This window comes from Mirounga angustirostris, unplaced genomic scaffold (assembly GCF_029215605.1).
Source record: "Mirounga angustirostris isolate CCGP_5_RB_7025 unplaced genomic scaffold, mMirAng1.0.hap1 SCAF_8, whole genome shotgun sequence".
Classification (NCBI taxonomy): Eukaryota; Metazoa; Chordata; class Mammalia; order Carnivora; family Phocidae; genus Mirounga; species Mirounga angustirostris.
In genome coordinates, this window is record NW_026991716.1 from 20906065 (window position 1) to 20930851 (window position 24787).

At 43.0% G+C, this 24787-nt stretch overlaps 1 protein-coding gene across 3 annotated transcripts in view; it reads right to left on the bottom strand.

Moving 5' to 3' along the window:
• LY86 (lymphocyte antigen 86) overlaps nucleotides 1–24787 on the bottom strand; it is a 97356-nt gene that overhangs the window by 15911 nt on the left and 56658 nt on the right. For all 3 annotated transcript variants that reach the window (XR_010413514.1, XM_064597211.1, XM_064597210.1), the window contains exons 3-4: nucleotides 13115–13201; nucleotides 11665–11793 (exon numbers count right to left, since the gene is read on the bottom strand). Coding sequence is in view for 2 of the 3 variants with exons in the window: in XM_064597211.1 (XP_064453281.1) it covers nucleotides 11665–11793; nucleotides 13115–13201 (216 nt within the window). In the remaining variant the exon portion in view is untranslated. The remainder of the gene's footprint in view (nucleotides 1–11664; nucleotides 11794–13114; nucleotides 13202–24787) is intronic.

Sequence of the window (24787 nt, forward strand, 5' to 3'; positions counted from 1 at the left end):
TCCTAGTTTATTCCTCCTACGAGACCTTTTGGTCTTTGCTGCTCAGTTTCCCTCCAAGAGATACATAATTTCTGGCAGTGAGAAGGGAAAGAAAATTTAAATTTTTTCCCCTACCAACTTATTTCTGAATTTCAGTGGATAAATACTTAATGTAACTCTCAAAATATAACTCGTGAATTGGTGGGCTGATTGGATTTCCAGAAATGGAAATGAAGAAGACAGTACTGGGGAGAAAGAGGAGAAATTGAATTGATCTCCAGAAACCTGGGGCAGACGCAGGAAAGAGCAGTGTGATGGGAAATAATGAAATAGACATTGCAGAGGGTGGCCTTTCTCAAATTGGGGTTCTCCAGGGTCCATGCACATTGGAGCGCTCAGGATGTTTGTTAAAATGCAAATACCAGCAACCCATGGGATCAGAGTTTTGGAGTGGTCCAGGGAGCTGCGAGTTGGCCTTCTTAATTGGCTTCGTAAATGATTATTACATGAAAGTGTGGGAGTTCTTGAGCCAGATTTTTGAAAATCTGCAACAGGCTGGGAATTCATAAAGGAGCTTGTATTGTCTTAGAAAATTAAAAATGCTTTGGTCCTAGGTCATCATTAGTTTAAATATGCTGGGTTCGACTAAACTGAAACTGTGACTGATGGCAAAGGACAGTTCAAACACATTATTGGCTCTTACAGATGGGCTTGAATTTGTTTATAGATAGAGAGAAATTTCTCAGGGTGTAGGATTCCTTACTAGGCAATATTGTTCCTTTTTTTTTTTTTTTTTTTTTGTAGCAAGAAAAAGTCCTCTTTTGCTTGGTTGTTGCTGGTACCCTCTCCAGGGTGATCAATGTTCGTCCTTCTATTTTTTGTGGTTTAAGAGTGAGAGTTTTCTGCTAGTGCATCACGAACCACTGTTTTTGTTGACTCTCTCCATCAGTTTGCAGCAGTGATGGCTACCCAGCAAATCCACAGCTGCTTGAAGGATGCAGACAAAGAATAAAACATGAAGAGAAGAAGGGCTGAAGGCTGAGGAGACGATGCCTCAAATGTCTAATGCCAGGAGAAACGCAAATGGCGCTCTCTCCCCAGAGGCACAAGGAGTCCACGGAGACTCTGCTGTGTCGGCCACCAGAGGGTACACAGCTTGGACTGGAGTCATGTTCCTGCTACCTCTGAGGAAAAAGGCCTTCAACTTCCAAGCCTTGGAAGCTCTACTGGCCCTGCAGACCTTGTTAAAATGTAGACTTCCACTCTGAGATGGATGACTTCAGGGGCCCAGAGCCCTTGCCTGAGAAATCCCTAATCAGCTGCATGAAGTAGCTTCCATTTATCATGCATTGAGTGCTTACTCTGTGCCAGACTTTGTTCTAAGGGCTCTGCATGTATTACCCCATCTTATCCTTCTAACGCTCCCATGAGGTCACTCATAATTTCCTTATTGTACACATGAAGAAAGTGATGCTTTTCAGAGAGATTGAGTAATTTGCTTGAAGTCACATAAACACAGGTGGCAGTGATGGTCCAACTCTGGGCTGGTTTAGCTTCCAGCCCTTTGCTTATCCCTAACTAGGCTAGGGGTTCTCAAAGTGTGGTCCCTGGACCAGTATCATCAACCTCACCTGGGGACTTGTAAGAAATGTAAATTTTAAGCCTCTCTAGATGTACTGAATTGAAAATTGGGGGTGGGTCCAACAATCTGTGGTTGACAAGTCCTCCAGATGATATGATGTATGTGCCAGTTTGAGAACCACTGGGCTGGGCCAAGCCTCCTGCTCTCCCAGGCAGCCCTGCAGTGTGATGAGGCAGGCCCCACAAAATTCTTGGAGAATAATACTGGGGTTGGTAGCATGCTCCTACAGCAACAGAATGACAGTGGCGTTGGTAATGGCAGGAGAAACTGCAATTTCCCAGGTGGCTGAGGACCATCACCCCCCTCCATGGGTCTATTGATTCATCCAAGGGAAGTTGGAACCAAGACACACGAGTTCCCATCTAAGCTCCTTTGTCATCTGCGGAAAGAGGACCAGAAGCTGGGATCAGGAGAGATTGAGAAGGAAGTTACAGGGACAGCAGAGCAGAAAGCCTGAAGCAAAGGAGCTTGCAGAAGGAGGTGGCCTAAAATGGCCCAGAAATCAAAGGTAAGCAAACAGGTGGCACAGAGACAGGCACAATCCAGAGAAGGCATATTTTAAAATTGAGTCCTCAGATAAAGCCACTGGTTCTCCTTCTCTTAGAGCAGAAATCAATGACCGTATTCCTGGGGCTTGCATTCGTTAGTGTGTGTGCAGTGAATGCGAAACAGTTGAAAAGTGAGGCTCACGGTGGGGGTGCCTTGCTGTGGGCGTGCTTTATAGAGATTGTCAGGACCGTCGGTGTAGATTAATGGTGGAAACTCTTCAAGGCGGCACTGGCCTGGAAGGTGTTTTTGCCCTGTCTTCTACTACAGCAGTGCAAGGCACAGGCATTTTGCAGAAAGCATCTGTGGGGATTCTTCCAAATCTAGGCAATTTCCAAATTTCCTCCATTTCACAGACCCATGAAAAAAAAGCATATAGAACCTGAGAGAGCTAGGGCAATAGAAATCTAGCTGATGAGATCTGAACTGCTCATCTAGATAGAACGGTTCAGACCGAATTCAGAATCATTATAGGCAGTGAGGTTGAGACGTTTCTGCAATTAATACAAATGATGCTCAGAAGATGGCCAGGTCCACTTGTTCAGCATCAACCAGGACAGATGACAGACACCCGAGCTAACAAAGGGGAGGGAGGACAGGTAGCCAACATGAGCATCCCCTATGCTTCTGCCTTTGTCTTATTAGTATATGTAAAATCAGTGAATATTATAGCAGAATCCCTTAGCTGCTGTCAGAGATAATATCTGCCTTGTGGGAAATGACATGTCAGACTTTATATACAGTTCTCAGGGGACCTACTCTGCTGTATATTGAAATTCATCTAATTACAATGCCTTCCCCACTCTGGACAAACACTTAAAGTAGGAACGTTCAGATTTACATAAAAGATAAACCAGGGAGTAATTATTTCCTTGACTAAAGGGTTCTCCAGCTTGTAAAAGGTGTCACTGTAATATTTATTTTAATTACAAGCTTTCCAGATGCAGTTAAAATTAAGTCGGCAGCTAATTTGTTTCTGTAGCTCACATATTGCATGAAGTGTATCAGTCTCCACTGAATGTATCTCCTAACAGATTTTGCTGCTTCTGCAAGGTGCTTAGCCTACCCAGAGTGAGACAGGTGCACCATGCACTAGCAGTTCTTGTGAAGACTGTTGATTTCTGCACTTTCCTGGGATTCTGACATGACATCATCCCTGGGATTCTAATATTCTTGATATGACATCAAGTCGTCCCAGCTTTTCATTGTGCTTCAGCCATGTCAGTCATGGCTGCCAAGGTCTCAGGGAGAAGCCCTTGACCCATGGGTGTCCTACTTTAAAATCATATATACCTAGTGTACACACGCTTGCACGCACACACACGCACACATGCACACACGCACCCGCGCACACAAATGCACACATGCACACACACACAGATGTACTTATTTAACTCTTTCAAGCCTTTATTTTAATTTCAGTTGGTTTTGGCAAGAGGTTGGGTGCAACTAATATCCACGTGTTAATCCATGAAGCAATAAACAAATCATGTTTGAAAGCCAATTGTTACTTAGTGCTGTGAAAACAGGGCTCTTTGCCTGGGTTGAACTCTTGAGGTTTGGCCAGAATCAAGTCCAACAGCTGATGTGTCTTTGCCATCAAGAGTGAAATTCCTGTGTTCATTCTATTTATTTTAGGGTCTTAATCTAGGTTTTTGCCCAAATCTCCAGGTTCATTACAGTTGAGAATCTTGTTTCTACATAGCCCTACACTCCATATTCTGGACAGCCAAAACATGAGCCACTCTGTTCCTTTGAGTACCCCCACCCCACTTTCCATTCGGGTGGAGTGTGTCCGGCAGGGGCTTCTTCCTACTTTCCAGGTTGGTACTACAGTTTCACGTTCTACAGTAAGTCCTACAATCAGTTTTATGCTGTATTTTTGATTTCATCCTCATCTTCCTGAGACAGGATATTCTAGGACAGTTACTGAACAAAGTGAACCCCAATTTGTCGAGAATGGATATCAAAGTATGTTGGCCTCATGATAAATCAGAAGGGAATGAAAGGGACTTCAGTGAACTCAACAGATTTCCAAGCCAGAGTTATGGGGTCTCGTTTGTGGTGGAACCTAGTGTCAACAAATCCAGATTTTGGAAGAAGTTTCTATGTCAGATGATGGTGGGGTAGCCTTGTTGGGGCCATGGGGACAAACCACACCTCTGTGGAGAGATGTCACATTTCCAGGAAGGAAGTGGATATTTCCACTTCCACTCATTCTGGAAGGAAGTCAAGCCAGGAGCATAGAATGAGAATGTTAGAGGCTGGCCTAAGACCAAGATAAGAAAACAAAATAGAACAGAAAGACACAAGAAGAGACTTCCTCATTTACTCCTCATGAAATCCTGGGATCCTGAGCAGGTGGTAGAGGGTCAGTTCGGCTGCCCCCAGCTTCGGGTGAGCTGGTTGGAGTCAAGATCCTCACTAGGCTTGTTTCTGTGGGAGACCCTAGCCTGGGTATGTACAGCAGCTGCAGGTCCCTCAAGCTGCTCCACCCCCTGCCTCAAGGTCCCTCAGGTGGGGGAGGAGGCAGAGAGACATATCATTGCTATGTTTATTGCTTTCTAATGTTCCAGGCATGTGACACATGTTTTCTTTTTTAGTATTCACTATTACCCGAAAAAGAATTATGGCTACTCCTGTTTATAGATGAGGCAACTGAGAATGAGACAGATCAAATGATCCTCCAGAAAGAAGGGCCTTCTGTCCCCAGCCCGTAAATGGCAGCTGTGGGAGGGGAGGAGACCATCCGTCTCTGGCATTTTCAAACAGGGCTCTTTTTTCCCCTACCATCAGCTCTCGCATCAGTCTTTACGTTAAGTGCCCTTTCTTTGTCCCAAATCTGATTTGTTGGCATTGGCAAAACATAGTTTAAAGCAAAGTTGTTAACATTTTCCAAAGTAACCTAATCTGAATTTATCTTGAACCTTAGGTGAGTGCTCACCGTAGTGAAAACCAGATAGTACCTGTGCTCAGTAATTCTGGCGAAGAGCCCCGAATTCTCATTTTCCTCATAGCTGTCGTTCTCAAGCCTTAGCATGAGCCTATGGTCTGCGGTCCAAATACCCCTAACGTTTCTTTTTCTGAGGCCATGAGCTAAGAATGGTTTTTACATTTTCAAATGGATCAAAAAAATCAAAAGAAGAATAATATTTAACAACACAGAAAAATTACATGGAATTTACATTTCAGGGTCCGCAAATAAAGTTTTATTGGCACACAGCCATGTCCATTCATTTCTATATTGTCTGTAGCTACTTTTGTGTGCAGAGACCATATGAATATATGGCCTGCAAAGCTTAAAATATTTACTACCTTACCCTTTACAGAAAAAGTTTGCTGCTCTGTGACCCAAAGGGCATGTTAAAAGACAGAGTGCTAAGCTCCGACCCTAGAGTTTCTAATTTAATAAGTCTGGGTGGCGACCAAAAATATGCATTTCTGATAATTCCCTAGACGATGCTGATGTTGCTGGTCTAGGGAACACACTTTGGGAACCACTACCTTATATAATGGCTGGTTATGCCCAAAATGATTATTTGATTCCTATAATTTTGTTGTGCCTTTTAAATCCTTGTTTCCAATTCTAGTGGAGGGCTGAAATGAGTCATACTTCTCCAGCAGGATCTTCTTGATGTTCAAAGAGAATATGTAACAGATAGGTTTAGAGCAAGTTCCTGGAGCTCAGCTTCCTAGAGAGAAACTCAGTTCTACCACTTGCTGGCTTTGTGATCTTGGGTAAGTTTCTTAACCCCTTTGGAACTCAGTTTCTTCATCTGTTGATGCGAGGATACTAACAATAGTTTCTATCCTTCAGAAGGCTGGTGCAAGCAATAAATTAGTTAATATACATAACATACCTGCGAAGGTTCCTGGCACATATTAAATGCTGTAATAATACTAGTTGTTATTGAACCATCCCTACCTAATGGGCTAAGGTAGGACTCCTCAAACTTGGCAGAGCGTTGGAATCACCTGGTTTGGGTCGTACCTCTCAAGATGCTGATTTAACTGGTCTGGGGTGTGGGGTGTTGGGATCTTCAAAAGTGTAAAGGGAAATTTCAATGGAGCACAACCCAATAAAAATATGACAGCCGCATGTATAATTTTACATTCTTTTAGCAGCCATGTTTAAGAAGGTGAAATTAATTTTAATAATATGTCAACAATAATGTTTTATTGTTGATAAATAATAAATGGTGTAGTACTTATATATTTAATTTAACATAGTAAGTCTCAAATATTATAATTTCAACATGTAACCAATAGAACAATGATTGAGATCTTTCACGTCTTTTGTTTTCCTATTGAGTCTTCGAAGTCAAGCCGGAACTTTACATTTATAGCCCATCTCAATTTAGAGTGGCTACATTTCTGTGCCTGGGTGGCCACCACAAAGAACAGTGTGGGTCTAACTAATGTACAACCAAGATTGAGATCCACTGGAGTAAGGGCACGGTTGGCCATTGTGGACCTGTCCAAAGCTATGGAGCTTCTACTGACATTACTGTTCTCTCCTTAGGGGTAGTCATCAGGTGTGGTCATTAGGACATTCAATTAAATCCCAGTGTAGTCTTAAAAACTGATGTCAATTTGAGAGCATCAAGATCAAGTAAAGCAAATGAGTCTACATGACCCAATACCACCAAAGGCAAGAAAGGTAGGAAGGGAACATTAACAGAGAACAAAGTAAAACAGTGACCTGCTTTGGTTCCTTCTCAATGAACCCACAGCTGGGTAAAGGGGAATGTGAGTATCCCAGAAAAAAATCTGGAATGGATATTGAAAGATCCCTTGGCATTCTATGCCACAGGTTGACTCAGAACTTTCTAACTCCAAATATCGTTGAATATTAAGTAGGTGATGATTCTTTTTGAAAAGAGGAAGAGGAATAAGAGAATTCATCCCATCTGTTCTTTGAGTGGAGGGGGGTGGGGGGTGGGCTAGCCTGATGATGGATGTTAAGAAGGGCACGTATTGCAATGAGCACTGGGTGTTACACACAAACAATGAATCATGGAACACTACATCAAAAACTAATGAAGTACTGTATGGTGATGATATAACATAATAAAAAATAAGTTAAAAAAAGAAAAGAATAACCTTGTAAATTTATTATGAAACCAAAAGAGATTTCCAAAAAGATGAGAACAAAGATCTGTAGTTCCACCACTTAGAGATAACCACGATTAGCACCTAAGTGTATACTATTTCAGAGCTCGATGGTGCATGCACTTAGCACATTTTACTAAAAACAGTATCTAATAGTGAGTACTCTTTTATGCAAGCTTCTTTGTCATTCACAAAATTTTTGAGTATATTTTCAAGTAATTTAATAATTTCCTGCAACATCATTTAAGAGCACAGCACATCTAACCTGTGGTTGGCTGAACAATGATCTGCTTAATCAATCCCCTATAACTGGACATATAGGCTATTGCCCTCAAACTGCTAATCACACCATAATAGCTAATGCCAAAAGAACATCGCTTGGTCTTTCAATCCAATGAGCTCCTGCCTTAGAGCTAGCTGGGAAAGATGCAGAAGGAAAGGATACAACATTTTATCCATGCAGTCTCAGTAAGCCTGACCCATTTTGTAGTTTATCTGGCTTGGAGAACAACCAGCAGGGTGCAAGGTGCAGAGGAATGCATAGTAATGCCTTGGAAATGATAGCAAACAAATGATATCAAACACCTTCGTGTGCCACCTGCAGTAGATACCAAGCTTTCTCACTGCTCTGCTAAGGACCTGCAAACCCCAGAGGGACTCTGTTTCCTCCTTAATACGTCAACAGCAGCTCGTGCTTGGGTTTGAATTGGCTTCAGTTCTCCACTTTTCCCCTCTCCGGTCTTAGAAATTAATCACTTCTTTCAATAGAATCATTCCTGCAATAGGTTTGTGGGTGGGTTAAAGAAAAATGTAATAACCCAAGAAGCCTCTAAATTTAAGATGTTAGTTTTTCTGGCTTATATAATTTACATAATTATTTGTTCATGCATCGTTTGTATATCAGTTTTGTGATTGCTTTATACTATATGAAATTTCCTGGCAATTCCCCAAGTGCTGGCTTCTCAGGCTGCCTATGCAGGTTTTAGCCCTGCAGCAATAAAGCAAATAAATAGCTATAGGGCTGCCCGGCATTCAGATAAAGAAAGCACTGCCCTTCTGAGCTGCTGAACTGAATTGGCCATCTCGGTTTGGGGGAACAAAATCTCTTCTGTTTTATTAATTCTATTAAAACTATTCATAGGGGAAAAAACGGGTTTTATTAAACTCGGAGGACCAAGATAATTCACTGTTTGCTAGGATTTGATGCACTTTTATCTTTGTGGCATGTATAAGCATCATTAGATAGTCACTTTTAAGGTGAGCTGGTATATTGCATTCAGTCTGTCATATAAAAATTCAATAAAATAACATTTATTGCATCTTTATTCTGTGCCGGGCTCTCTTTGCTAAGTCTCCAGTGACAGAGGGGAGCAAGAATATTCCTGCCTTCAAGGAGTTCACAGTTTAAGGAGGGAAACACACACACACACGCACAATAGGATGTGATTCTAGCTGAGATAAGTAGGAATGTGATGCTCCAGGAACATCCAGAGGGAGTGATTCATTTGGCTGAGTCTAGTCTGCTTCTCCAGTCCCATCAGATCTGTGTTTGAGAAGACTGCCCTGCCAGCAGTAAGGAGGCAGGAAAATCAAGTGGGACCCCATTTCCATCATTCAGGAGGGAGCAAGGGAGACTTGATTCAGGAAATAGAAGGAAGTACAAATGAAGGTTGGCACAGTATTCGTTCTTTCTTACCAAGTTCATAGCGCTTCCAAGTGTACTTGTTTCCACATTTTGGTTCAAGAACACTTATTTTGGGTAAAAATTGGAAAGATAAGCAAAAGACAGGTGATAAAACTGTAGACACTGGCTATAGAAGAGGTTAACTAGGGACCAACTCATGAAGAGTTCACCATGCCAAGGAACGATACAAATGTATCCAATCAATCAAAAATATTTCTAGTAAGTTCAGAGAGAAAAACTGACTCACCAGTCTATGGTAGGTTAGCTAGGAAGAAAAATGTCCCTATTTGAAACAAAGTCAGATCACTGGCCAAAAAGAGTTCTTAAATGATGACTTTAAATAAACTCCTGGCCAGTCAGGATGGCTAAAATTAACAAGTCAGGAAATGACAGATGTTGGCGGGGATGCAGAGAAAGGGGAACCCTCCTACACTGTTGGTGGGAATGCAAGCTGGTGCAGCCACTCTGGAAAACAGTATGGAGGTTCCTCAAAAAGTTGAAAATAGAGCTACCATATGATCCAGCAATTGCACTACTGGGTATTTACCCCAAAGATACAAAAGAAGGGATCCGAAGGGGTACGTGCACCCCGATGTTTATAGCAGCAATGTCCACAATAGCCAAACTGTGGAAAGAGCCAAGATGTCCATCGACAGATGAATGGACAAAGAAGATGTGGTATATGTATACCATGGAATATTATGCAGCCATCAAAAGGAATGAGATCTTGCCATTTGCAATGACATGGATGGAACTGGAGGGTGTTATGCTGAGCGAAGTAAGTCAATCAGAGAAAGACATGTATCATCTGACCTCACTGATATGAGGAATTCTCAGGAAACAAACTGAGGGTTGCTGGAGTGGGGGGTGGGGTGGGAGGGATGGTGTCACTGGGTGATAGACATTGGGAAGGGTATGTGCTGTGGTGAGTGCTGTGAATTGTGCAAGACTGTTGAATCACAGATCTGTACCTCTGAAACAAATAATACATTATATGTTAAAAAAAAAAAGAAGAAGATAGCAGGAAGGGAAGAATGAAGGGGGGAAATCGGAGGGGGAGACAAACCATGAGAGACGATGGACTCTGAGAAACAAACTGAGGGTTCTAGAGGGGAGGGGGTTGGGGGGATGGGTGAGCCCGGTGATGGGTATTAAAGAGGGCACGTACTGCATGGAGCACTGGGTGTTATATGCAAATAATGAATCATGGAACACTACATCAAAAAAAAAATTAATTAAAAAACAATAAACTCCTGGCCAAAAGGCACAGTTTCTTGTTTCTTCTTTGGTTGATCCATTCCTTAGCCAATAAGATTGTGGGTCCCAGAGCCAGCTCACCTGGGTTTGAGCCAGGGCTCCCTCACTAGCTCTGTGACTTGGCATTAGAATGTTAATAGTACTAACTCACAAGGCTGGGGTAGAAAGTCAATGACTGACTGGATGTGAAGCTCTTAGAACAGTGCCTGGCACAAATGCTTACTGGTGCGGGCTCTTTCCATCTGCATGCATGCTAGAGTGCTCAGTACTGAGTACTCTCTGTGTAGCAGGCACATTTGAAGCCCTGGGCATAAAGACCAAGATGCTCCTACCCCAACCTGAAGAAGCTCATCATCTACTGAGGATGACAAACGGGAATAAATGATTGTGCCAATATGGTTATGCACCCACACTTTGGGGAACGGAGAAGAGGTTGAGGAGGGAGGGCTGAGCTGAGGCCTCAGCTTCAGGGAGCCTGCACTTTCTTAAATTTCCTGTTTTCTTGTCCTGCACAAACTTTCTCTGTCTGCACCCATTAGTTATGTGAAGGGAACCCCAATTTCTTCTAGATCCTTTGGTTAGAAAGCACAATTGGGTAATTACACTCTGCCTTCCTTGAATGAGGGAATAAATAAGCGGATGTTTCTGGTGTGTGGGGTTAAGGGGTGCACTCCCCCTTGGCCCCTGGGACAGGGAAGAATGCCCTGGGAAGGGGGAGGAGAGTGACTTCCGGAAGGATAGTCACAGATCAGACCCATGTTTTAGGTAAATAAACAAAGGTATCTCAGGGCCTTGGTGAAGATACTGGGGGAGGAGAAGGCACAGAAGGAGGTGAGGACTGGCTGGAATGAGGTTCTTATATTCCTTGGGGTATGTACAGCACGGGGGTAGGCAGTTAGTGAATTGACAAAAGGAACAGATGATGTCATGGTTTTATGCTGTGTACTTTGAGTCTAGCTACCTAATGCCCCCATTAGTCAACGACTCAACTGGGCAAGACCACAATAAAACAGTGACATTTAGAAAGCTTCATTTTTTTTTTCTTTTTCTCAGAGTCCATTGCCATACTGAGGAGACCCTGTCACTAAAGAGATTGCTGAGGAGAAACCTGGAGATACTTTGCATCTCAGTGGATTTGGGGAAGCTGTTGGTTCTTTATGATGCCAGCCCTTTTTTTTTTTTTGCAAGGTGCCACCAGGAACAGTAACATTTTTCTATTTGTAAAATGTCTCACATGCATGTTTCACTTAGTATTTATACTCAATATATAAGGTAGGTCCTGTGAAATGAGCTTCATGGTTATTTTTATATGACACACGCTGATAAGCAAGGTTAAGCTTGTCCTATGGTGAGGGGTGGAACCCCCAGGGCTCCAGCCTCAACTGGAAGCCATTGCTCATCCCTCTCTGGACCCTAGCAAGAGTCAGCGAGACAGACAGCTTACCCCCTTTCCTTCTTCCGCAGAAAGAAAACTTGGGTAGATCCTCTTCACAGATGGGATAGGAGAAATTCAAAATGGATGATCCTTTAGTGAAGAGAGCTATGTCAAGAAACAGCTCTTTGATGTCTTCTCCTAAAGGGAAAGAAAAGATCGGCTTTACTATTAGAGTGGGTTTAATTTCATATCAAAGCATTCAACATTCATAGAAGCATGAGCCAAAAGGCCTTTTATTTCCAGAAGCCTGCCCTGTGGGAACAGTTTTATTCCTTCCTTCGTTCCTTTGTTCCTTCCTTCCCTCCCTCTTCCCTCCCCCCTTCCTTCCTTCGTTCCTTCGTTCCTTCGTTCCTTTTTTTTTTTTGTAAAACAGCACGTAAGCAATGCTACAGGGGATAATGGCCGGAGACCTAGGTATGAATATGCCCTTTTATGAACTTGATCTGTTTGGAGCAAGGTAGGCACACTGTTGTGCTTCTCTGCCCAGATGCTCTGGCCCCTCAAGGAGATGGCTGCAGGTCCGGCTTCTACAACTTTCCAGCTGCAGTATTTGCAGTATTATGTGCCTCTCCTAAGAGTGGTTGGGTGGGGTCACCCCCCCCCCCCGCAGTTGCTAGGTAGATATTGTATCATATTACACAGGAAGCTTTAGGGTGCTCTGCCTTTTTCTCCATTCCTCCTTTTATGTTCCTTCTACTCCTCTTTTTATTCCTCTTTGATTACTCAGCTGCTGCTATAGAATCCAGATATTGGGCAAGGTTCTGGAAATACGAAGATGCATGAGAGTTCTTGGTCGCCAGCAACGTTCCCTTCATTTCTCTGAAATGATTCCACACGCTAAGTTTATTAAGTCCTTCTGTTCTGGTTTTGATAAAACTGCTTTAGAAGGGAGATACTCTAGTAGTTATAGCAATATAATGACTAAGTGTAAAGTCATGTCCAAATAAAAATAAACAATCAGCATCCTAGCTCATTAATTGGGGTGGAGGGAGAAGATATTACATATTTTTCCCTTTGTCAAAGGTTTAAGAACTTGCACCAGCTATTTGAGAAATGAAATAAATTAAATGATAAGCCATACTGCTGGTGGTAGACTTGTTTGTTGCTGAGATAACAAAGCAAAAGCTCTCTCTCACATAGACATCAATATTTAGGCTTGATGTATTATCTTTTTGTTGTTGTTGGATTTACGGATTCTGGGTGCTGATATCATCCAAATGAATGCTTCAAGTCTTTTCAGTACAAGAGCACAGCATTCAGTGGGAGTTCCACTGTATCTAGATGTTACCCAGAGACAGAAGTAAAAATGAAGAAGGAAATAGAGTTGTCCACAGAGTGGTGGGGACAGTAGCTTAGCCAGCCACTTAGCCAGCTACTGTAGTTAATGGAAGTAATTGCGGTGTGTGGGCCAGGAAGAGATTGTGCAATGTTTTATTTCATGTCAATATTCTTTACTTACTCAGAATGATTCCAAATCTAATGTTGAGATTTGACTTTAAATGTTTAGAACACTGGTCAACAGAAAAGCCAAAATCTTGTAATGGATCTGCCAAGAAGAACACAACAGATTAGGTGTGAGTACATTGTATGCTCTGCAAAGTTCCATTAAAAATTCACACCAATGATATCATTTCTTTTCCTACATGAATCACTAAAATTGATTCAAAAACATATTGTCCAGCACTTTGTTTTTGCATAAACTCCTGATGCCATCAATAATCCTTCCAAGTCTCTCCATAGTTAATGTTGATCAATGCCATGTTCCAATGGCAGGCTCTCAATCTGAAATGAGCACAGGGTCTTGATGGGTGGGTTATACCCTTACTTAACATTTTTATCATTGCTTGAATTCTTGTGGTTCCTGAACTTTTGGCCTTAAAATTGCTCACTGATTATTTGAAACATTTCATAAAGCATTTATTACATAATTAAAAAGAGAGAAATGTATGAAGATTTTCAAAGTTAGGACTTGCCTTTATAATTTTGTCCCATCCCACCTCAGTCAATGTAATAATTTTTTTCCCAGACAGTCCATTATATGCAAGGTATTGTGCTAGATATGATAGGGACTGCAAAGATAATGTCTTTTACACATACCTTCTGCTCATTCAGAAAGCTCCAGAGGCTCATCTATCCCTCAGAATAAAGTCAGGAAATGTCCTACTGGCCCCACCTTCCGTACTCCACATCATGAATCTATCCTCCATTTTTTGAGGTCAGGTAATCACACAGCAAATTCACACCACGGTTACTTGCTCACTCGCTTTCTTTAATGTGTAATGGTCTTACCCTTTCGGCTGTGGTCTAAGTGAGGTCTTGGTCATTCTCATCTTTTTTTATGAGGGTTTCCCTGATCATCCCCCAAATGTTTTTTGGCTTCTCTGAATTCTTAAAGTAGTTTTGTCTGAAATATTTTTTCAAAGTGTATGAACATGTATTACTTTGTACTCTGCTCTTCGACTCATCCTACAACACTTAACCTAAAACATGAAACTCCTGAAAGACAGGAGCTGGGTTTTTGTTTGTTTGTTTTGGTTTGGTTTCTATTTCCTTTTCCTTTGTGTTTCCCACTGGGTCTTAGAGAGAACTGATTTTAACTGAGTTGCCCTCATCACTGAGCTGTGCACTTTATAAGAGCTTTCTGTTTAATCCTCCAGACTCCCCAGTGCATAGCGCAGAGCCCCTCAGTCAGACACATGGAAAGCACCCCATACGCGTAGGTAACGAGTGGATGAACGGACCATGTGTCCCTCAGCTCCAAATCCAGCCTTCCGAGGTCCACTGTGTAGAGATGGGGCTCTCCGTAATCACATTTCTCCTTTGCCATCTGCCCGCAGAGGTGAGAGAGGGAGACTGAGGCTGAGCAGGGGAAGGAATCTGCTCCTTCTTCCATACTTGCTGGTCCTTGAGAGTGTCACCTGGAGATGGCCTGGCACCCTGGTAGTAGCAATTGGTTCCAGTGTCCAGCTCCTTTCTGCACCTTCTCAGAATCAGTGGAGGTTCAGCTGCGTGGGCTCCTAAGCTTCTGTTAGGACAGTTTCTGCTGCAGACATTCCCCATCCCCAGCAATCTGTGCCTCAGCTCCACAGGGCCCTTCTTTGAAGCCTCCAGGTTGTGATAACTCCAACCTCTGCCCTCTGTTCTCCCAACCCTCAGGGTGGTCGCTGCTGACCATTGACATGGTCTGTATTTTCCCCAGGGGACCCAGACTCTTAGGACAAATGACAATCTTGAGAGATAGCTATGATTTTCCTCCTTTCACAGATGGAAAAATATAGACTCAGAAAGGTTATATTAACTTATCTGGGTCCCAGAACTATAAGGTGGTAGAGTCAAGAGTCGAACCCAGACTTAAACAACAAACAAAAAATGACAGCCCAGGATTGTGCACAAGTATTCACCAAGTAGAGCCTCAAAGCTGTATGTTAATGATTTAATTTGTAAGATGGCCTGGAATATTTTGTGCATGGGCATATGGCATGTGATAATTCTGTTTCATAACTGGTTTTAATTTCAGCTTAGCTATGAGCTCACATTTGTCAATGATGGTGTTCCAGACAGTTTTATCATCCACATTGCTGACCTGGAAGATATGTAATTGTCTGTGGTATCTGCCATGGAAATGATCACTAGGCTATTTTGCCTTTCAAATCTAATCTAAGGTGCAGTTTTGTTTGATCAAACCCTCTTGGATCTGGCCATTCGTTTTCCTGGGGAAAGGCCATTTTCTCTTATGCTCATTTTCCTTCTTCACAAGCACCTTTGTGCTGTCCCAAGCTTCTCTCAGCTTGGGAAATGGGAGCAGGAGGTATGGAGACAATTGTCCCTGCTACATATTTGGCACTCAGTATTGAAAAAGAGAGGCCAACTGACAGACATTCAGGAAAGTGCATCCACAGAACTGTGAATCAATTCAAACTGCTGTCAAAGGAAAGATACTAGAGCTACATACATATCCCTTAGCTGATTAGCAGTTACAGAATTGCACTGTATGTTTATCGATATTTTACAAGTATAGATAGAAGAATAAACTAAGGGCAGGAGAAGGAAGTAAAACATCTTGGTACTGGAAAAACACTGTTAGGAAAATAATCTCAATAGGGAACAAAGTCACAGAGAAAGCAGTAGGTTGCTTCTCTCTGAGGATGTGTATGTATATAAAAACATTAAGGCAGTTTGCTTCAAAAGCGCTTAGGGGCTTGATGATCTTTCCCAGCAGTTATATGTTATATTTGTTCTATATTTGAGATCTAATTTTATATCTGAGACTGAATATGCAGTTTGCAGTTGTCTTGGGGGAAGTGACATCAGTTCTTCCTGTCCCCCAGGACGCATGTCCTTCCCTGTGTTAATATGTATTTTCACTCAGGCTCCATATTGCCTTGTATTTTCCTTATACCTTTGCCATTCCTCTACTGGATGCTGTAAGGCAGGCTCCCAGCCTCAGGGCTTAGCACACTGTCTGAATATTATGCTAAGTTCCAAGTGCTTGTTTGCTGAATGAATGATAAAGGTTATATACGTAGTAAACTTGTAGAGAACTCTAAGCAGGTTTTCTCAACCTTGGTACTATTGACATTTTGGATCAGATAATCCTTTTTTTTGTGGGGCTTGTAGGATGTTAGCAGCATTTTCGGCCCAGCAGGCTCCCCAGTGCCCCCAATCCAGTTGTGATAACCAAAGATGTCTCCAGACATTGCCAAATGCCCCCTGGAGGACAAAACCTGCCTCCGGTGGAGAACCACTGCTTTTAAGAACTGCCTTCTCAATCACCAGACAAGTGCCTCAGACTCATGTACCAAAATAAAAGATGGTGGGTTGCATTTTTTAAGTAGTCCTTCTTATGTAATATGAGAACTGCCGGGGTGGGAGGGTGAGAGGGGGTACTCCCTTGGACACTTGCCTCAAGTAATTTTTAATACATATAAATTGGATTATCTGAACTTGGATCTTCTGAAGGGATGAAATTGGAAAGTTAATGAGAGCTGGTGTTCCCGGGCTGGGAGGGCAGAGATAAATGTTTCCTCTAGACACTTCATTGTAGAACAGCAAATGAGCTGAGAAAAGAGGCTAAAGCTTCATTGTGCCATATACAATCTTTTCATCTTGAGTCCTCTTTCCCTAGCCTCTGTGTGATGCCCCCCTTCTGTCAGTTCTGTCAACATTCATGGCTTCTGACCAAGGGAGGATGGTGGTTGCAGTGAGTGAGCCCAGCATGTTCTCAAACTGCCCCCACTGTTCCTTGCCTCTGGGACACTTGTATGTGGAAGGCAGGCTCCTCTGAACAGCTGAGAGCAAATCGTGGTAGGGGTGAGGAAGAGGATCCGGGTGTGTATCTGCCTTGCATATTAAGGGCAGTGACAGTCCAATGCATCTTGGGGCTACTTTCCTCCTCATTCATAAGGTAGAAGAGATTTAGATAAACAGGTGGGCTAAGTGTGGGCAGGGTCTTAACAAATCTCAGCTCCAGAACAATTTTTGTGCCTTAAGCTCTGTTGGTGGGCTGTGCTCTCCTAGTCTGGACTGGAGCTGGGCAGTTGTCCAGGAAAGGACGAGCTTGCCTTGGTAGTTTCTAGCCAGTTCTGGGCCTCAACTGGAACCGGGGAATAGAACTCAGAACCCAACCACACAGGCTCTGGATATGCAATTCCTCACCGGAAGGTGGTGGGGACATAAGCGTGATGGGTCGGGGGAGGTGGTACCCTCTGCTGGGTTCCCTGCTGGTGTGTTCTCCGGCATGGGTTGCTGTCCTGGAGTCTATGGGCGTCACCTGACAGGAACATGCTGCCTATTTGCTGGGTGGTTTGAGGGTTACAGGAGGGGCCACCTCTCATGCTACTATTTTTCATATGTCATGAGTCTGCTCGGAGGTTTTTTTTTTTTACCTTATATTTTGAATAATTACATTCTCATAGAAAGTTTAGAAAGATACAGAGAGATTTCACTTAACCTTCACTCTGCTTTCCCCCATCGTAACATCTTACGTATAATATAGTACAATATCAAAACCAAGACACTGACATTGGTCCGATGAACAGGGCTTATTCAGATTGTACCAGGTTTTATATACATTTATGTTGTGTGTGTGTGTGCACACATGTGTGTATGCACGCAGGTGCACGTGCATGCTTTGACAGTTTGATTGCTTAAGCTTTACAAACTGTTGCCACCCTGAAACAGAGCTGACACTCCTCAAGCCCCACCTCCACTAGCCTTCCCACATCTCTGCCAGGTCCATCCTTAGGCTTGTCCATGTTCTTCCTGCTGCGGGAAGGCAACGTCTCTCTCTCTTTCTCTACCTCTCTTCCTCTCTCTCCCTTGTGTGACTGCGGGTGGGTGTGGGCTGACAAGTTGGAAATCTGCAGGGCAGGTCAGCATGCTAGAAACTCAGGCTGCATTTCTAAGGTGCAGTCTTGCAACTGAGTTGCTTCTTCTGGAAACTTCAGTATTTTCTCTGAAGGCCTTCAACTGACTGGAGGAGTCCCATCCACATTATGGAGGATAACCAGCTTTAATCAAAGTTTATTGATTGTGAATGTTAATCACATCCATGTAATGCCTTCACAGAAACATCTTGATCAAACAGATGGGCACCAGAGCCTAGCCAAGTTGATGCACAGAATTCATCATCACAGGGTGCATTTTGCGCTGTATTGGTAGGACCCTCAATAACCCTTCCAACTGTGTGTTCACAATCCTTCTTGCTCTTATATGGTCCATAGTTAACTTGGGAATCAAATGTCTCTGAGTGGTTCCATATGTTTCTGGGATGGATATACTGAGCCCCCTACCAGTGGCAGGCACGATGCTGAGTGCTTGGGATATAGAGATTTGAAGAAGCCATCTGAGTTTTCAGGAGTATAAGAATAGGGATGTCCTGGTCCATGGAATCACAAAGAGTGAGCCTGTAACTGTGCTTGGGAGTCATTGATGATTGTAGAGAGAGAGGGTGACATGATCTGATCTGTGCTTTCTTTACCTACAATAATTTCTCTCCCTTCTGTCCAAACCCTGACCTCTTTGGGAGATATTACCTCATTCCACCAGCTTCTTTCTCTTTATTCCGATGAATTTATGATCTATGCTGATTATTTAGCATGTAACATGGACTACATTGTGTAGTTACTCAATGCTTTATATCATAATGCCTTGCCTCCTCAACCAGTGTCAGATCCTCGAGACCAGGGCCTCGTTATTATATGTTATTATATCATATTCTATTCTCTTACAGTTTGATTACTCCTCCTCCTCCCATCATACCTAACACCCACCTCCAATGGCAGATGCTAACTCAGTGTTTGCTGGGTAAATGGCTCTGGCTTTTATTCTCTACTTTCTGAAAACATGTTTACTTCTGTCTGCAGCATAAAAATCAATTTGGCCAATTTCCAGTAAATGTCTTCAGAGAGGTTTAGACCTCACATAGGAAAACTTTGATTGTCTTTTCTTCTGGTCTTCTGCACCTTCACAATCCAGCTCAACCAACCCCTCCCCGGGATTCCAACTGGGGTTCCCTCATTTGTCCTTCCCCTGGTCTCTCATGGCACCCTGTGTATAGCTCTATCATTGTGAGTGTGGTAATGATCACTAGTTTGCATCCTTAGAATGCACCAGGGTACGAGCTGTGAGTGGTCAGGAACTATGCTGTGTTTATGCATCATCAGATAACCAGCACCTAGTCTAGTGGGCAAGGCCCAGCATGTCAGACTGTTGGATACGTAGATGGAAATGAGAGAAAGTCAGATAGTTTGATGATCCAGAAGGGTAGTTGAGCTTTCACTTCCAACTTTGGTGGGAGCCAGCAATTACTGGGAAAGTCTGAGTTGTGAGGCCAGTGATATCAATCTCTCTCTCCCTATACCCGGAAGGCTCTCTTAGAAGGTGCTAGTGTGTTAACTTTGTCATCACAATAATGGGAATTTTGCTGTGGCACTTAGGATGGAGTGTGGTTGAAAATCTAGGCCTAGGCCAAATAGTAGCAGATACTCCTCTGTCATCTTCGAATCCCGCCTCCCAAACCCAAAATAACAAACAGACCTTGCTTTTGACTTCTTCCCTTAATTTGGATGATTACCGATTCTGCAAGTTTGTATTCCGTTTACTACACAGGCCCACTTGTACATGGATCTGGAAGTTCCCTTTCTTGCATGGCCATATTTTGATTGGGGTGTTTTAATTTGCTTGTGTGATTCACAGGACAACTTTCAAGGGTCACTGCAGATCCCGAAGAAGAGGATAGTGTGTCAGGCTCCATGTGTAAGTGAGATGACTTTGCTGGAAATTCATTACCATGGCAACAAAAAATCAACTCTCCTCCTTTCTGTCCTTGATGTCACTTGTGCATTTCTTGTACCCCTTCCCTCAGACCCCTTCCCTGCCTTTGAAGATAAGGAAGTGACTTACAACGTGGTAAATGTATTCTAGCTACGTTGCTCTGTTATTTCCTGATCTCCCCTCGTTTCTGCCTTTCAAATCTTGTCGCTGTAGGACAGCACAGGGAGGCCCCCTGATGGGACAGTATTTCAAATAACAGCAGCTCCACCCTGTTCCACTGTCTTTGGTGGTATTTCCTTGGGAACTGACCCGCCTGCCAAAGTCAGGTCTATGACTTTGTTCTCATTTTATCTTGGGTATGCAGATGGCGGATTCAAACTGCTTACATATGGTTCTTGATATTAAACACAACAAAAATGGAAGGAACACCATCACCTTGGAATGCCACCTGTTTGTATTATAAGAGGCCAAGAACTACAACACTCTTCAGCTGCCTGGTAACATGATGAATGTGTTCTTGAGTGTGAGGATATGTTTGTGCTGCTAAATTCACAATTCAGATCCCTTACTTGTGTGCTTCTAACCGGGAAACACACGGAATCCATGGGAATTCATTATTGACAAAAAAAGGGCTGTGAACCTAAGCTGCCCCCTTGACATCTGAATCACACTCCCCTGGAATGACCTGAGATCGACTTCCATCAGGTTAGGAGGCGATGGTCTTCGACTCAAAATAGAAACGTTAGAGACTGTAAAGAGATAAATGGTAATGAAGATGAGCTTCGATCCAAAAGACCTGGACAAATGTCTCACAAAAAATAATGACCCATTTGAGGCTGTTCTGCTTGAACTTTTGCATCTTAAAGAGTAGATCGACAATGAACTCTAAATGCACATATTTATTCTGTGTTATCCATGGTTCCACATAGCGCAGAATCTTAACATGAGGCTGAGAGGAACTTGAACTTGTCTCCTCGCTGGCAGAAAGTGTATCTCAGTGGCTCAAGGATGGGAATTCCTACTTAGCTTCTCATTCATTTTACTGCATACCTGACATACGGCTGGAAGAGCACCTGACCTTGGGGACACAAAGCAAATCAGAAGATGCTTCTGCTCTCATCTGGATGATAACACTTCCAGCATCTAATTATAATACTACAGGACCAAATACACTCAATAAAAGATACATGTATACTCTAAACCTCTTATAATGTATAGTCATCATTCTGTGGTCTTCTGTGTGCAAGGCACACACTCCATACTACTTGACCCAACCCCTCTTCATTTAAAACTCAGTCTTACTGATAGTGTTCATTCATTCTTTCAATAGTATTTATTAACTGTTTAATATGTGCTGGACACTGCTGGTGGCTGTGGGGCCAGGGTGGCGCAGGAACCTTTTGACCAGGCCAGTCTACCCAGAGCCCTACTGTTGATTGACTAGTGACCAAATTACCAGGGCTTCCTCAAGTCTAGAAGCATCCAAGGAACTTGCCTGTTCTGTTTGGTACAGATAATTATTTAACTTTCTGTTCCTAATCTGGAGTCAACCCATATGGGATAGAAAACTGGAGAAAAGTTAGATTGTTCTTGTTTCTTTTGTTTTTAATGGAAAATTAGACCTCAGAGCACGTGTCTCTACTATACTTCAAGGGTGAGGATTTGCATTTCACTAGCAGATAAACTTTTTCCCTGGGAAGGAGCCCGGGGAAGCCTTAACACTCCTTGGCTTAGGAATGTCAGGAACCGTGGCAGTGTTTGGTGACACCGAGACACAACAAGGATGCACCTGTCATATTTCATTTCTGCATTTCCTGCAAATCTGTCTGTTTTCTGACAGCGGACAAGAACCGAGCCATGATGTACAGGTGGTTTACCTGATTATGTGTGGCTATGAAGATGAACTCTGGGACTGTTCTTTAAATGCTGGGCACGCTGAATAGGAATTCTTTCCTGCTTCTGGAAGCCATGAACTAGGTATGGTTTAAAAGAAAAAGCTAAGGCATTTGTCCTCAGCGTCTGGGATTATGGAATATGAAGCATGAGTGAGTAGGGGCTGGTAAACTGGCTGAGATCTAACATCTGATATCAACCCTGTCTTTGCTCATTTATAGAACTGGATTTGAAGCCAAAGGACCAGGTGGTTCTAGGATATATATGAATCATTGACTCTGTCCCCTGTCTTGTGGGTGACCAGGACATTGGGTATTAATATCCCCATTTTGTGATTGAAGAGGTTGAGATCTAGGGCAGTGAAATGACTGATTCCAGTCTCCAGACTCAGCCTGCTGTGGTTCTGCCCTCATACTGCCAAATGTAAGAGACAAACAGCAAGGGAGGTCAACTGACTAAGAGAAGGAAACAGAGCTTTGGACAGAGGCAAAATGAGTTCAAACGCACACACCAAGACCCTGTTCCTCTTATGTCTCAGGCTGATCACAAGGAGGGACAAGGAGGCAGAACTAGCTCCCCAGTTTTGCTAGGCTTGCTGGCTAGGCTCGCTTGCAAGGATTGTTTGCTAGGATTGCGTACGTAGCTCACTTATTCTGCAAAAGGGCAGCCATTTCTCAACCTAAAGGACACTGGTAAAAGCACAGATAAAAAAGCAAGGGAGTTGGAGGGTTTTTGTAAGAATTAAGAAAAATAATTCATGAAGCATCGAGGCCAGTGGTAGCCACATTGTAGATATTCAATCATTGGGCAAAAAAAGGGTGGATTCTGTTAGGAGAGCAATGTTGACTCTACTTCTTGTGGTCGTAGAAAACGAAACCAACTACTTCTTTTTAAAATTTTCTTTATCCGCCCCCTTCATTTTTCCCTTCCTTCTCCTAACATAACACAATACAATAAAAGTAAAAATAAAATTTTCTTTTTCACGTTAAGAGCACTTTTGGTTTAATATAATTTAGTAAAGTTCAATAGATATTTCTGAAATAAAACCTGGATGTCAGCTAGGGCCTCTCAGCCCTTGAGATATAAATAGGATCTCATTGAACACGGTTAGTGGTTGGGGATGTTCTTCAGTACTGACTCTCAGACGTGGCTGTACACTGGAATCCCCTGGGGAGCGCTGTAAAAATAGTGATGCCTGGATCCTGTCCTAGACATTCTGGATACTGCCTGGGCATCACGATTCTTAGATACTTCTATTGTCCAGCTTTGTTTGAAAACCACTGTCATAAGCCACCCCAGGTTGTGTGCTCATTCCCTGAGCTTAGGATCACATGGGTGGGCTTCTAGATCTACTGTGTGTCACTCCAGGCTGAAAGTTTAACCCCTTCATGGATTTCCTAAGAAATGTTTTCACAAATTTTACAGATTTTATGAAGATTGCTTGGGGGGAGAGGGGAAGGGTTCACTATATTGCTGGCTCCCTCCCTCCCTGTCTTCATCTCTCTTCTTTCTCTGGAGAAACAACAAAATATTTCCCATTGGCTCGGTGCTGAGGGCTTGGGAGGACCCCAGGCACCTCAGGGCCTCAGCAGCTACCCCAGTGACTTGTAAAGGAATTCTTTCAAGAAAGGCAGGGCTCTGCTTAGTTAGAATTCTTGGAACAGCCCCTAAGAGATTTTTTTTCTATTTTATTTCGGGAACATCGACTCAATGCCGAACACTAACCCAGGCATGGAAAGGTTTGAGATGGGGGCTCAGGGACCAAGAGGATAGAGCTAAACAAGGTAGACACTGAGGGCTGTTGGGGGAAGAGGGAGCATAAGGTGGAGGGCGTGTGAGGGGAAGTGGGAGGTGCGGGCTGGGAGAAGCCCAGCCGTCAGGACAGGTGGGCCACCTCTATGGGCTCGCTCAGCGCTTAGATGAGAGCAATCTCTTGGGGTAGGGATCCAAGGGATCCCTGAAATTAAAACCCAAAAACCAGCTTGTGATTATAAATGAAACGCATTCTGGCCTTAAGGAAATGATTAAGAGATCAGCTGTGTCTTTTGTGGCCTTAATTGGCTTTACTCTCCTCTGCCCTCTGTGTCCATAAAGGTGACCGAGGTCTACGGTCAGTCTCAGAAGCTTTGAGTGTCATTCTTGGCAGAGTGAGCCGTGTTGTGTATGTTTGGTGTCTCTCCGTAAACCTTCATGACCTTTGGGGATGGAATGTCAACTCATCCCCCTACTTTGTACTGAGCATTTTTTTTCTTCTTAGGAGGCTGCCTGTGTTCCAGGACATAGGCCCAAATACAGGCTACACAGAAAGAACAACATCTTTATTTTCAGCAGAGAGGTAAGGTTTAAGCTATAAACTCTCCAGACAATATCTCTATAAGAATTTAAGAATGAAAAAAAAAATACAGTCCTATTTCTGAATTCTCCACTCCGGTAACATCTTGTTTTGTCTGATTATGCTATGTAATAGGTACTGGATAATTGTTTGTTGAGTGAATAAAGGAATGTTGATAAACAATCAGACAGGGGGAAGTAAAGGGGTTAAAGTGATTTTGGAAAAGGTCCACCTGCTCCTTTACCTCCCCAAATGTTTTGCTAACACATTTCCCTTTTAATAAGTCTCAATCTCAATCTGTCCTCTCCTAATACAAGGGGACATAAAGATCATGTTTCCCCCATAATTCTCAGTTCCTCCAGTGAGACTGTGTTTGGGACACATATTTGAAGTCAGAGCAGCCCATAGAGCCTGCTAGCAATTGGACCTTTCCTATTTTTGGTGGATGCCCAGAAAATGGAGTAGAGATGCTACTTCAACAGGGGAGACAAGAAACCTAATACCACTTGTTTATTGATCTGATCACAAACATGTTTGGAGCTCCTACCATGGGCTGAGCACTCTGCAGGGTGTGGGGATACAAAGACCAGTTCGTTTTTAGGCATAACCCCTGACTTTTTGGAAGGACAAAGG